Here is a 12,746-nt window from a genome sequence, read left to right on the forward strand (position 1 = left end):
GAAGTTTGCAGGCAAACATTTCGTGAGCACATCCCCAAATCGTAGTGTGATGCAATGATAGAATTTGCACCTACAATCAGAAGAATAAAAATGCTGCTACGCTAACTTTGCGCACCTGTTGCTGGGATGCGGGTGTGTAGGACGTTTGCTGAGCCTGATGGCACACATCGAAAGCACAGTCAATGACGCAGCAGGCAGAGGCGAAGGCTACTCAGAAATACCAAGCATGATGGACTTATTGGTGTTCTTTGACTGGACAGTATCAGCGAGCGACCGTCACGGTCCAGCAGTGTGGGAAGGGTATATAGCGAAGAGGCCAACTGCCCCGCTCAGGTCGAGATTTACCACCTGCTGCTGCTGCTGCTGCACTGGGGCAGTGTAGCCCTGTTGACTCTGCCCCTGCTGTTGCCCATAGCCTTGGTTGGCATAGTTCCCGTTCCAACCAGACATCCTGATGACAATACTGCCTGCAACTTAAAAGATCAATGGAACGTGGCCTTGCTTTAAAGGGCAATGGTAACGGTGATCACGGAATCCTTGGGAGGCAAGAAATCAAGCGTATACTTGTGGACCTCCCCTAAAGATGCAAGCTATGTTGGGACAGGCTGATACGCCACAACATATGTTGGTGGCTGATCATGACAATTTCCCGAAAGATCCGCAGCCAATGCCACGAAGGAATGCAAAGGAACGCCCCTGCGCCAAGGAACATTCAGGCAGCTCAGATGATCAAGTCATTCCGTCCTGCATAGCCAGCCATTTATTTAAATATATGAATATTTGAAAAATTGATTAATCTGACTAGAGCCTTCCTTGCCAGCGATCAGCCAGGCGCAGACGACCGTCTCAGACTTGAGGAACTATTGGCCCACACAATGCTCCGATGAAATCACAGGTGAGGGCCCGATCGTGTGACAAATACGACAGATAATCGCTTGAAATATCCGTGATTTTAATTTACCTCCCATCTGCAATGAGGCAGGTAGTCGGTCCTGGGGATGTTGTGGCAGTCCTTCCAGAGCAGGGGCAGGTCAAAGTCGGAGCTGGTCTATACGCAGATGGCACTAATTTGCACACTTCCAGAGCAGGGTTGTTGCGTCAGACGAAAGCCGGAAAGTTGTGGGTTGAAGGACGACAGAAAAGGTGAACCTAGTACAAAGTGTGTACTTCGGAATATTTTGCAGTCAGCTGAGGCATCTGTTCGACGATCAGAAGATGTCGATGGGCTTTGAAGCAGCCGCTGCCTGCTGTCTCAATCCCAGCTCCAATGGCTGACATACGGCCTGGCATGCAGGTACATTTCCAGCACTGGTGATGATGTGGTAGGGGTGGTGTTGGAACGGCATGCAGAGAATTTTGTGGTGGACATTGGCGCTCCTTTCCCTGCGGTGCTGAACATCCTATCTTTTGAGGGGGCCACTCGGCGCAATCGGCCAAAGCTTGCAGAGGGTGATCTCGTTTATGCAAGGGTGGTCCTGGCGCACCGGGACATTGACACAGAACTGTCATGCACCGATACTGGTGGCAAGGTACGCATCCCGTTGCAGCAAAGGCGAACACCTTGTGCCACAGGCATCTTTGTTGGAGGTTCCTCAGTTTCATGTCCTCAGAGCATGTTTTGCATGTCAGGCGTCGGGATACGGACCCTTGAAAGAAGGCCACCTGATAAGCTGCTCCACAGCCCTTGCAAGGCGACTACTGGCGTCTCCTACAGCTCCAGTCTTGGAGGCTCTGGGGAACTCCCTGCAATTTGAGATAGCCATTGGCCAGAATGGGCGGGTCTGGATTGACGCAGCCAAAGCTACCACTGTCATCCTCATAGCCAATGCCATAACAAGGAGCGAATACCTGTCCGCTGACCAGTCGAAACTCCTGGTGCAAAAACTTCTGGCGCGCATTGCAACTTGATCGTCTCGAGCTCTTCTGTTCACAATCTTCTTCTACAGGTATCTGTATATTACATTGGAGCAGCTGCAGTAGTGGCCCTGAGGCAGCTCTGTTCACTGAGCAGTGCTCAGCAGTGCACCACCGATGGTGTCCCATGGCTCGCACCATGCGGCATCTCTTGCCCAGGAGCTAGGCTCCTGAAGACAATGGGGCTGGCTGTGGTTTTTCTGGTGACAATTTATATTCATGAGCTCATCAGCCGGGGATTTGTACTTTTGCTCCATGGCAAAGACTCTGGAACTCACTAAGACTAGAATTGGACCGTGAAGGTCTCGCGACTCGCTCCTCGGAGGTATCAGACTGTGGGCTACTGAATCTAGCCGGCCAGGCAGCGCCAAAGAAGTTGTAGTAGCACACAAGTTTGCATTGCATAACTTGACATTGGATGCAACCCATACTAGTAGTGGGAGTGCTGTGGACAAGCCCTCAAATCGATTTTCTTTCAGCTTTTCAAAAATGACTTTGAGTGTATGCAACATTTGTAAGTGCCAAAACACTGGTTCATCCGGCATACGGAGTGCAAATCGCAGCCTGAATATCATCATGATAATCTCGAGACGCGGTTGCCATCATGGACTCCATCATCATGAGTGCTATTTCGATTGGCGCCAACCACTGGCGCATAATGGAGGGGCCGGCACGGTGCAGAGTTTCGAATGCCGGAACAATAGCAGACTCCTTCAGCAATTAATTCGTCACGCAGTTCTGCGGTGTTTCGCAAAAGGAGAAGAGAGAGAGGGAGAAAGAGATTGACCCGCATCCACTTCATCAACCTGTGAAAGCCATGCAATGAGTTCAAATTTAAATATCAGTTCCAGGGTGCATTACGTGAACAAATTTGGCTCTCGCATGTGCTCGCAGACATGTTGACATCACCTTCTGACAATGCAGCCGCTTGTATTTCGTCAATTTTGCTCACAATCGCATAAGAATATGTCTCGCATTGCAAAGAAAAAATCTATGAGGCGAACTAGGGGTGTTAGTGCTCTCAGAGAATGAGCGATGTCGTCCAGGATCGATGCTTGGGACCAGAAAAAACACAGAGAGTTCTCACCTGTATCTTGTGGATACCCTGCCGGCTTTGAAGAGAAGTATGATACTGGAGATGATCTTGGGAGAGGAGGATTTGGCGTGGTGCGTGTCGTGTCCAAGAAGAAGAACGGCAAGCAGTACGCAGCAAAGTCGATCAAGAAGGTGCTGGAGGTGCCCAATCTATCCATCGATCGACAGGCAGCACACCTGGCTAACATCAAACGCGAGATTTCGGTGCTTTACCGGCTGCGAGGCACACTGAACGTCGTGCACTTCAAGGAAGCCCTGGAGGACAGTGAATATGTCCACATAATAATGGAGATCTGCCGAGGAGGCGAGCTCAGCCACAGCTTGGCGCAGCGTCACTACAGTGAGAAGACGGTGAGAGGGGCTGCGAAGCACCGCTGCCTGTCCTGCACCCATGCTTGGATTGTTGAGCTGAACAGGACCTGCCGTGGGCTGCAGGTGAGCAGCTACATGCGTGCCGTGCTGCGCACACTCGCACAGTGTCACTCACATAGAATATTGCATCGCGACGTCAAGCCGGGCAACTTCATGCTCTTGAACACCAGCGAAAGGTCTCCCTTGAAGGCCATCGGTGCGGCACGGCCATACATGTGCATGCATGACTTCCTTGTCATTGTCTCCTACAATTTCTGATGCCAAGGATCCAATCTGCACTGTGAGGAATGATCCAATCTGCGCTGTGAGCAAACAAAGCATCTCCCGCAAGCACCTATATACAGTGAGTGTCATGGGGGGGTTGCAGACTTTGGCTTGGCCGTGTTCTATGATGCCAATAAGCTGCCACGCACTGACCTTGGACTGGAGGGCACCCCCTGGTTCCTGGCGCCGGAGAATCTGAGCTCAGAATTCTATCCGGCCAGTGACCTCTGGTCCGCTGGGGTCATGGCATACCAGCTCTTGTCTGGGTACCTTCCTTTTGACGACCGCCGCAACCGCAGCAACCCTGCTCTCTCCCAGGTGATAAGACGCCCCATGATGTGGCTTACTCTTACAAACATTTATGCATCCAGCAAGTCATGCGGGCTGGTCCCTTGCAGGTCTGGAAAGCGATCTTGACAGAGGAGCCCAATTTCAACATTGGCGCTTTCAATAAGGTCTCAGAAGATGCAAAGTCATTCATCAGTATGCTGCTCAACAAGTGAGTCCCTTGTGCATGCTCGATTCTATGGAAACGTCTAGCATGGATTTCTTAATTGAAGCTTTCACGGATCGCAGTCAAGTGGCTGCAGTCAAGTTTGGTGAACTGGAGAATTGCAAGTTCTGCAGGGATCACAGTCTTCGACCAAGCGCAAAAGATGCCTTGAATCATCCATGGCTTGCCGGCGGCAACTCTGCCGACAGGGCAAAAGGTGCCCCGCTGCAGCAGACGGTGGTGCAGCGCATACAGGTGTGGCCCTGGCAATGATCTTGTCTTTTTGCAAGGAGCCTTGGGTCTGCTCTTGTGGAGCATGTCATGTCAGTGATGATCCATAGCAACCGGGTTGTGTGTGCTGTGCAGCGCTTCAATCAGGGCAGTGCCCTCAAACGCACCATCTTTGAGCTCATCGCACAGGAGTTGCTGCTCACGCTGGTCCCAGACCCCTCAGCCCATGGCGCACCACTGGCAAAGATGGACATGTGCGTCTCCAACATGAACTTGCACCGGCATGCATGATGCCTAACGGTTGCCACTGGCCTGTGTGCATCACATGCATTGTGGTAATGCAATATTCATGCAGTGGTTTTGTGTGGATGTAGACCTGCGGACGAAAAGCAGGGACTGCGGGCAGGAGGACATAAGCGCCCTTTGGATGAGAAAGGAGCACATGGCAGCACGAGGCTTGCATTTCAAGGTCCCGGGGGCGGCGCCATTGAAGGGCCGCCTCTGCTGGGGAGAGTCTCAGCTGGGTCTGCGCACGGCGGCCTAGAGTACTACAGGTGCTCTTATAGTGCATGCTGCTTGTGCACCGAGCAAGAGGCAAGAAGAGTATTGCTTTGCTGCTGGGCTGCGAGTTTGCGCTGAGCTGTGGAATCTGTCCTGCACTTTCAGGGTGCGAGGGGAGTCTGTGCATGGGGCTGCGAATGCCATGTTGCATGACAGGCATGGCAAGTCCTTGCATGGCGGGGGGAATTACTGGCGCATCCTGCGCGCTGCTGCAACAGCAGCAAAGTGGCACAACAGTGCGCGATTGGCTATATGCTTTGTGACTGCATCTGTTCTCATGGCTTGCAATGTTGTGAGCTATGCTGCCTTGGTGATGTGCAGGATCAGCTGATGATATTCTTTGATGCCTTTCAGGGTCTGTGCACGGCACGCACGACTACGTGCGGTGGGTGGGCAGGACGGATGAAGAGCGCGCAGAGCAGCGCAAGGCTGCGCGCCTGTGCCTGGACACATCGGCACATGCGGGCTCAGAATACCGCCGCCTTGTGCATGTCCTCTCCAATGTACGGTTCGAACGTCACCTTGAGACTGTCACATCAACACCTGGCTGCATATCCTCGTATGATGCATTGGGCTTTTGGTGTAGCCTCTATTGTCATACAGTGCCGATACAGGTGTGCCATGCAGGCTGCGCTGAATCAACAGGACAGCGCGTCGGATGGCACAGCAGACACGTCACGGTGGATGCCCCTCCAGCACATGCGTGACTCCCTCACAGACGTCCAGCAGGACACCAGCGCAGGGTCGCAGCAGGAACAGGCTCCTGTGTCGCCATCGCCGCCACCCCTGCCGTGTATACGGGAGACCTCTGAGCCGCCAGCCACGAAGCTGCTGAGTGAGGGGGAGGAGGGCCGACGAGGACAGCGCTTCTACAAGCATTTTGTGGAGTCCACGGGCGGCAGGCTCACTCAGGTGATTGACCCTTCTGCGGTGACGGTAAACCTACCTGTGAAAACTGGTGAAGACAACTTTCTTAAAGCTATACTTCCTTTCTTGAGCTATGCTGCCATTCTTACCTACTCTGGTTTGGATGATTGAATGCTTCGCTTGCGCTTCTTTTTCATGCAGGAGGAGCAAGCCCTGCACGCTGCTGAGCAAGCCGCTGAGTCCATGCAGGACGCCAGCACGGGTCGCATCCTACCGCGCACAGCAGTTCAAGAGCAGCCGGAGTCGCCCTTCTTGGCAAGCAGCCGCAGGCTTGCCATTACTGCGACGCCGAGCACCAGCCCGCTCAAGGCAGACGGGAGCGCAGATGGCGCGCCGCGCAGATCCTCAGAGCGTCGCAAGGTGTCATTCAGGGTGGAGAGCAAGGAGGCCAGCAGCGATGCAGGTCCTGATGGCGTCAGCGCTGAGTCTCCCGGCAGAGCCATCAGTCTGCAGGAGCTCAGGGAGGTCATGAAGCAGATGCACTACACCCGGTGCGCACTCAACAAAGCTGTCACCTTGATCCGTGGCACTTTGAGTGTTTGGGTCAATTTTTTGCCTGGTCAATGTTTTGCCTGGTGAGATGCTGAACATTCGACCTCATCATACTCTGAGATCTGCCTTTCCTTTCAGGGAGGCGGAGGCTGTCACTGAGGCTGAGCTTGCGCAAGGGTTGGCATCCCTGGGATTCCGGTTGGAAGCTTCTGAGGCTCGAGCGCTGGTGGAGAAAATGGATGAACACAGAAGCGGTGCTGTCAGGAAGTCGGCTTTTGTTGCATCTCAACTGGACTGGCCAGCCATCCAGACTGATTACAGGTGAGCGGGCTCCGCTCAGTTTTGTCCTTGCGCACGGGCACCCTGCAAGCAAGAGCAGCTGTGCTGAGGTGTCTTCAATGGGGACAGGGAGCAGTGGTTGGCAGCAGCACGCAAAGTCTTTGAGGGCTTTGATGACGCAAATGGCCTGACAATTCAGCGACTCATGTCTGTGTTACGCGAGAAGCTGCCGGCAGCAGAGGTGGACTATGCCGTGGAGGATGCGCTTGTGGACGCTGGGTACAAGGGTACGACAACTTGTCATGCTCAAGATTTGTGTGTTGGGTTTGCAAAAGGCCCGGCTATCATGGCAAGGCATTGTTGATCATGCGTGATGACCATGATGAGCTGATTTGCAGATGAGGAGGAAATAGACTTTGAGGGATTCATCAGAATTCTTCGTGCGGGATCAGCAGACAGCCTTGACAACCTCGACCAATATGATGCGCGCCTGTCCACCCACCTATCACCTCGAGCGGACTCAGCGCGTGATGATTCAGAGCACAGCCAGTCATAAAAGGCATAGCATGCAGATTTCTGTAACAAAGACTGAACAAAACAAATGCGTTGCACCTTGTACTTCATGGACAGGCCTGTCAATTGGGCAATAGGCTCGGTGACAGGTGTTTGGCCCGGCTCTTGGGGGCGGTGTACGTACCGAGCACCGTGCCTACGGTTGACTGGGTCTCACTTGGATTTGTTGAGTCCCACAAGGAGGCAGCCTTGAGTGCAGCTTGTCTGCAGACGCACTGCAGGAACATGATTATTATAATTACACGTTTCCAGTCCTAAGGACCAGGTACGTCAAGCAACACCGCAGGAACATTGTGGATTATGATAGTGATGTAATAGTATTCTTTCGGAAGAGTTGGCTGTCCGGCCTCTGTGGCAAGGTCTCTCGTGGTACGTCTGCGAGAGACCTCCAGAGTCCGAGTTCAGACTGCATTCCCACAGACACCTCCTGTCATGTGCCTTCCTGTTTGTCAACACTTCACCGATGCTGGCCTTCTGAATGGTCAGGGGTCAGGTAAAGACCCCATATTTGTGCCAAAATATCAAGGGTGACGGCCTCAACCCTTTTGAGAGGTAGGCCGAGACAGATCACCAGCACCTGTCGGACTCGAGGAGCCCGCAGTGCTGCTTGGCGCTCTTCAGCTACCTGTGGGGCACTTGTGTGGGGCACTTGTGGCACGACGCTTGGCGCTCTGCAGCTGTTGGTCCAGCCCTGCAAGGCATTGTTGTTCTTCCCCCCACCCAGCGGCTGCCCTGCGGCACACCATCTACCGATTTAAGCGCTTAAACATTGCGCTGCGATGCGGACGTCGCTGATTGCGATTGGCTGACCGTCCAAGAGGTGGAGACGCAGCCGTCAAGCTGCAGGACCATAAAGTGTGCTGGCTGGCGAGGTGGGACACAGACTGACACGCTGGCAAGTGTCCTGAGCAGGCCACCACCTGACGGATGGCGCGCCGCGGGATGACTGCTGACACTGGCGTGCTGGGTCTCTGATATTCGCCAGTGATAAGCCGAGTTGCTTACAGCCCTAGGGTGGCAGAGTGAGTGAAGGCAACACCTGCTGGGGTAAAGTTCACGGCAGACATCGTAGCGCTCGCAGCGTATGCGCGTACATCCACTGCACAATCTCTGCCGGCAAGGCAGGATGCTCATCACCTGCTGCAGGCCCTCAACACGGAGGCAGCGAAGCATTTGGGTGGTGCTTGACCATCCAGCAGGGCGAGACCATTGGAACGACGTAGGTGTGGATGGCTCTGCAGAGCCGCTCCAGCAGCTCCTATGGCACTGATATGAAGGCAGCAATTGCTTGGCAACGTGCGCCCGGCCCAGCAGGCTGAGGCTGAAGCCCACCAGCGCGCGATGCGGGCCACCACCTTCGTGACGATGGCTGTATGGTGCGCTAGAGTACTGCCCAGGTGCTTGAGGCTGTCGCCCGACGCCGCAAAGGTGACTCCCATGACCGGATCAAGCCCGGTCCACAGCAACCTGGCACCCGTGGCTGCGCAGTGCAGGCCCACGCTAGAGTCCAGTGATGTCCGCGCTGGCTCCTTTGAACGAAGCGTGATGGGCTGGAAAGCTTGCTGCTGCGCGAGGAGCCTGGCATGCGCGGCCACCGGCTGCGCCGCAAGCACGAAGAGGAGCGGCGATAGCATCTGGAAGACGCCCGAGTCCACTAGGAAGGCTTCTGTGTGCCAGCCGTTAACGGCGACGCCCAGGTGCACGCAGCGCTGCGCGCCAGGCCCGAAGCCGACTGCTGCCACGCACCGCTCAATCCAGGCCCTGTCGAGACGGTCGGAGGTCTTGCAAGAATTCCAGGAATACCAGGACGCCTGGCTGCTGGTTGGCCTTCAAGTAGCTGATCTCCTCGAGGTGGGCCAGCACGTTGTCCCCAGTCCAGAGCTTGGGAAGGAAGCCTATCTGGGTGGCGTCCACAAAATGGTCGAGCATTTGGCAGATGCGGGTGACCGTCGCCCGCGCTGCCAGCTTGAACTCGATGTTGCGCAGCGTGATGGGCCTGTAGCTGGCTGACGGCTCCGCTCCCTTCCTCTTGTACAGAAGAGTAATGCGGCCCTGTAGCAGTGATAATTTAATTTGTACGGAATGCCATCCAGCCCAGGGGCCTTGCCGCACGGCAGGCTCATGATAGCGGCTCCAGCTCCGCGAGTGTTATGCTGCCATCAACTGGATCCCCTCCCCTGATGCTGATGCCTCTGGGGAAAGCCGCCTGTCCAGTGTCTCAAGCAGCTCACCCTGTGCCGCCTGCGAGACCGGCTGCACCGCGAAGACACCCTTGGTTGACTTTCCACTGGCTCGCAGCACGTCGCCGCCCTGCTCTCGCCCTGCTGGGGGGGTTGGCCCAGCACCACCCGCGGGCTTGATGATTGCCTTCTTTTTTTTTTTTAAAAAAAAAAAGGGGAAGCCCCCGCTATTACACAGGTGCCAGTCGCACGCTTCCCAGCACGCATGCAATAGGATATTTGGGGAAACCTGTCAGAGTTGGGGCACGCAGAGCACTCCCGCAGGAGGATAATGCGATACTTAAGAGAAGCGCAAGCATGAAGGCATACCACAGAAAGGCAACAGAAAGGCTCCTAGCGATGGACATGTCCCAAGCACCAGAGGGTAACCTCATCCCCAGAGGCGCACTCCAGCCCGCCGGCAACGCAACACCGCTGAGGTGACGTTGGAGGACCCACGGGGCAGGTCTAGGGCTCTTGCAGCTGGAGGCAGGGGTCACAGCAAAGCAGGCAATCATCAATCACTGGCAGGCAATTATGGATGTGCGGGCAACCAGTGGTGGAACAGACATGAAAGGCACGTTAATACGGTCGGCCGACAGGGATAGAACAGGATCGCGTTCGGACCCATTACCACTAGGGGCCGCTCGGGGCTGGCAATGTGACCCTAAACTATGCCTCAATCTGCCAACAAGGTGGGGCACAAGGAAACGGTGGCATATGGGAGATATGAAGCCGCAAATGAGGCGAAAAACAGGTAGGCTGGCGAGAACTCGACCAGATACACACACCCACCACATCGGAGGCGGGGATAGGCAGGAGGCATCATGTCCAAGGTCCTAGACACCCGCTCAGGTTCAAGGGTGGATACTGGGGTTGGAAACCCTAAACCCTTCAGATAGCCTTCAATGAACTACTGTGAATGGTGAGGAGGACAGACACTAAGGCAAAAGGCCACGGATGACATGAAGGTGGGAAGGTAGGGCGGGCATGCTGGCGCAGTTCGGGTTAGCCACGGGGATTGTTGGGGCTGCTGGTGAGACAGAAACATCGGAGGATCACTGGAAAACTATTGATAGCCTAAAGCCCTGGGCAGGGTGGTCTTCTGTAAGCTCGCGCCAACGCTCCAGCTCTCCGGCACGGTACTCCACAGGTAGCGGGGCGCACGATGGATCCGTCTGGCCGAGGGATACCCAAGGGGTGAGCCGCGCAAACACGTCCGGTGGTGGGCAAGGCCACCGGCACTGGATGGCGAGGCCAGTGCCCCAGGGGTGAAGGAGGCACCCCCGGGGCCGTGTTGGGCCGAGCTCGACAGGTCCCTCGACCAGTGGAAGCACGTGACTCGGAGCCCCATTCCGCGCTGGCAAAGGTTAAAAGTAGGAGAGGCGCAAAGCGTCTGGTAGGCAATCTGTGGTCCCAGGGCTCTAAGGCAAAAAGGGGTCTCAGACAAGGAACGACAGGCCGGGCTTTGCCGGGGTGGGATCGGGACTGGTGAAAGGTGAGTCATCCGTGCCCGACTATGGTATGACGAAGGCTCTTAGCGCCCAGGTGCCCAGAGCACCTATCGCAAAGGCCCCCCTAAGAGAGGGTGTGAGTTCAACACAAGAATCGACACGAGCGGGTGTCATGGCAGAAGGCCAAATGAGAGCATGGTCATACAGATAGCCAAGTTAGAGCCGTGGCCGGCTGGGTACAGTGAATGGTGGATCGGAAGCGTCACGCTGGAAGCGGCACGGGATGCTGGGCACTCCAGTGGATGACAGGTTGCGCGCCCGGCAGCTCCTCCAGCGCGCAGAGGACCGCGCGGTGGCACCATCGCGCCGCGAACTGCTCCCTGGTGATCATCGGGTCGCGTCCGCGAAGCGAGTCGCTGAGCACACCTGCTGTCTGCCGGACGTTGACGGTCGCGAGCCGCCAATCGGCAAGCAGGGCCTTCTTGCAGGAAGACAGGATGCGAGCCGCAACCGCTCCGGGGGTGATCGCCGCCGCATCTGGCTGGTGGCGGCCGCGCTGATATGCTGCCCACAGCTGACAGATTGTAGCGAGCCGCAGGCGATCCCAGAGCTGCCTGAGCTGCCGCGGCGGTCCCCAGATCCTGGTGTCATCGGCGAGAAGAAGGTCGGCGCTGCGCGGTGGCGCGTCGTCTCCGGTCACCGCGGCCCATGTCGCTGCGAACCAGTCCCACACCCCGGCGGCGAGAGGGCAGATGATGAAGACATGGGTGAGTGTGGCCAGCTGACCTGCACAGCTCGGATGCGGGCAAACGTGACCGGCGGGATCGGCGCGGTGGACGTGACGCGCGAAGCCGCCGACGAAGAGCTGGCCATGCAGCAGCCTCCACGCTGTCACGCGCTGCCGCCGGTCCAGATGGGAAGCGTGCACCACTTGCCACACATGAGCCCAAGGTGCTGATGGGTCTGCTGTGACAGCAGCAGGAGGATCAACAGTGACATCTGCTCCCTGTGGCACTGGTGAAGGGCCCGCTGGCGCGCCCGCAGGCCCGCCGCGGTCCCGCAGCGGAACCGGACGTGGTTGCGGCGCAGCCATCCAGATCGCCCAGGAGGAGGGATCAGGCTGCCCTCGAGGCCTCTTGCCTAAGACCTGCGACGCGGTACCAGCAGCTGCAGCCCTGGCCTCCCATCGCGCCTCGAGCGCCCGAAGGCCGCTGCGCTGATCATCTGTGGTATCAGCCCAGATGGCTGGTCGCAGCGGGCCCGCCGGGCTGGCCTCCCCCTTGCTGATCCTGTGAAGCACCTGTCGCCGCGCGGTGGCCTCCCTCACCACAAACTCATGTGCCGGCCGCGTGCCGAGCCCCCAAGCCTGAGGGTCCTGTACCTGGGATCCCCAGAGGCCAAAGAAGTATAGTGTGGGCGGCGGTGGTGGCGGTGGCTCCGGCAGCTGCTGCTCCCACTCCAACTGCTCCCCTGGCTGCTGCTCCACCTGCAGGTGCTGCTCTGGGTGCAGCTGCTCCGCGTGCTGGCGCTGCTGACGTGTGCCGCTGCGTGGATGCCAGGGCCTGGTGATGTCCCAGTGCTGAACCAATGCAGGCTGCGCGGCCGGAGGAAGGAAGGCGTGCATGGCTGCAACGCCTCCGTCCACTGGCACAAGGGCTCCTGTGCTGCTTACTGTGTGGCTGAGAAGGTAGGTGCTACCTTCGGCTGTGCGAGACCAGACGCGGCGATCCGACGGGTCCGGAGATGCGCACCACATAGCGGCCGGTGGCTGCACCTGGATTAGCGCTCTCCAGGCTGCTGGCAAGGCAGCCAGAAGGATGGGCACGCGCTCTCGCACCATCCGAACCGGATGCTCCGGGCCGCGCACGACAT

The 12,746-nt window shown here is 56.8% G+C and overlaps 2 protein-coding genes across 2 annotated transcripts; both read left to right on the plus strand.

The window, feature by feature from the left end:
- Positions 1-973: 973 nt before the first annotated feature.
- COCSUDRAFT_20027 (exonuclease component of the exosome) lies at positions 974-1,908 on the plus strand (the record flags this gene model as incomplete). The annotated part of the gene is made up of 3 exons (XM_005643723.1): positions 974-1,143; positions 1,295-1,529; positions 1,630-1,908. The coding sequence occupies 3 exons, from the start codon at positions 974-976 to the stop codon at positions 1,906-1,908; spliced, it is 684 nt and encodes a 227-aa protein (XP_005643780.1).
- Positions 1,909-2,949: 1,041 nt separating this feature from the next.
- On the plus strand, positions 2,950-7,528 carry COCSUDRAFT_31433 (Pkinase-domain-containing protein; the record flags this gene model as incomplete). The annotated part of the gene is made up of 9 exons (XM_005643724.1): positions 2,950-3,360; positions 3,445-3,577; positions 3,749-3,963; positions 4,044-4,144; positions 4,273-4,393; positions 4,505-4,623; positions 6,488-6,670; positions 6,758-6,915; positions 7,027-7,528. 9 exons carry the CDS (start codon positions 2,950-2,952, stop codon positions 7,182-7,184), a joined length of 1,599 nt encoding a protein of 532 aa, XP_005643781.1. The 3' UTR covers positions 7,185-7,528.
- Between the last annotated feature and the right edge of the window lie 5,218 nt (positions 7,529-12,746).

Source organism: Coccomyxa subellipsoidea (genome assembly GCF_000258705.1).
Source record: "Coccomyxa subellipsoidea C-169, whole genome shotgun sequence".
Taxonomy (NCBI): Eukaryota; Viridiplantae; Chlorophyta; class Trebouxiophyceae; family Coccomyxaceae; genus Coccomyxa; species Coccomyxa subellipsoidea.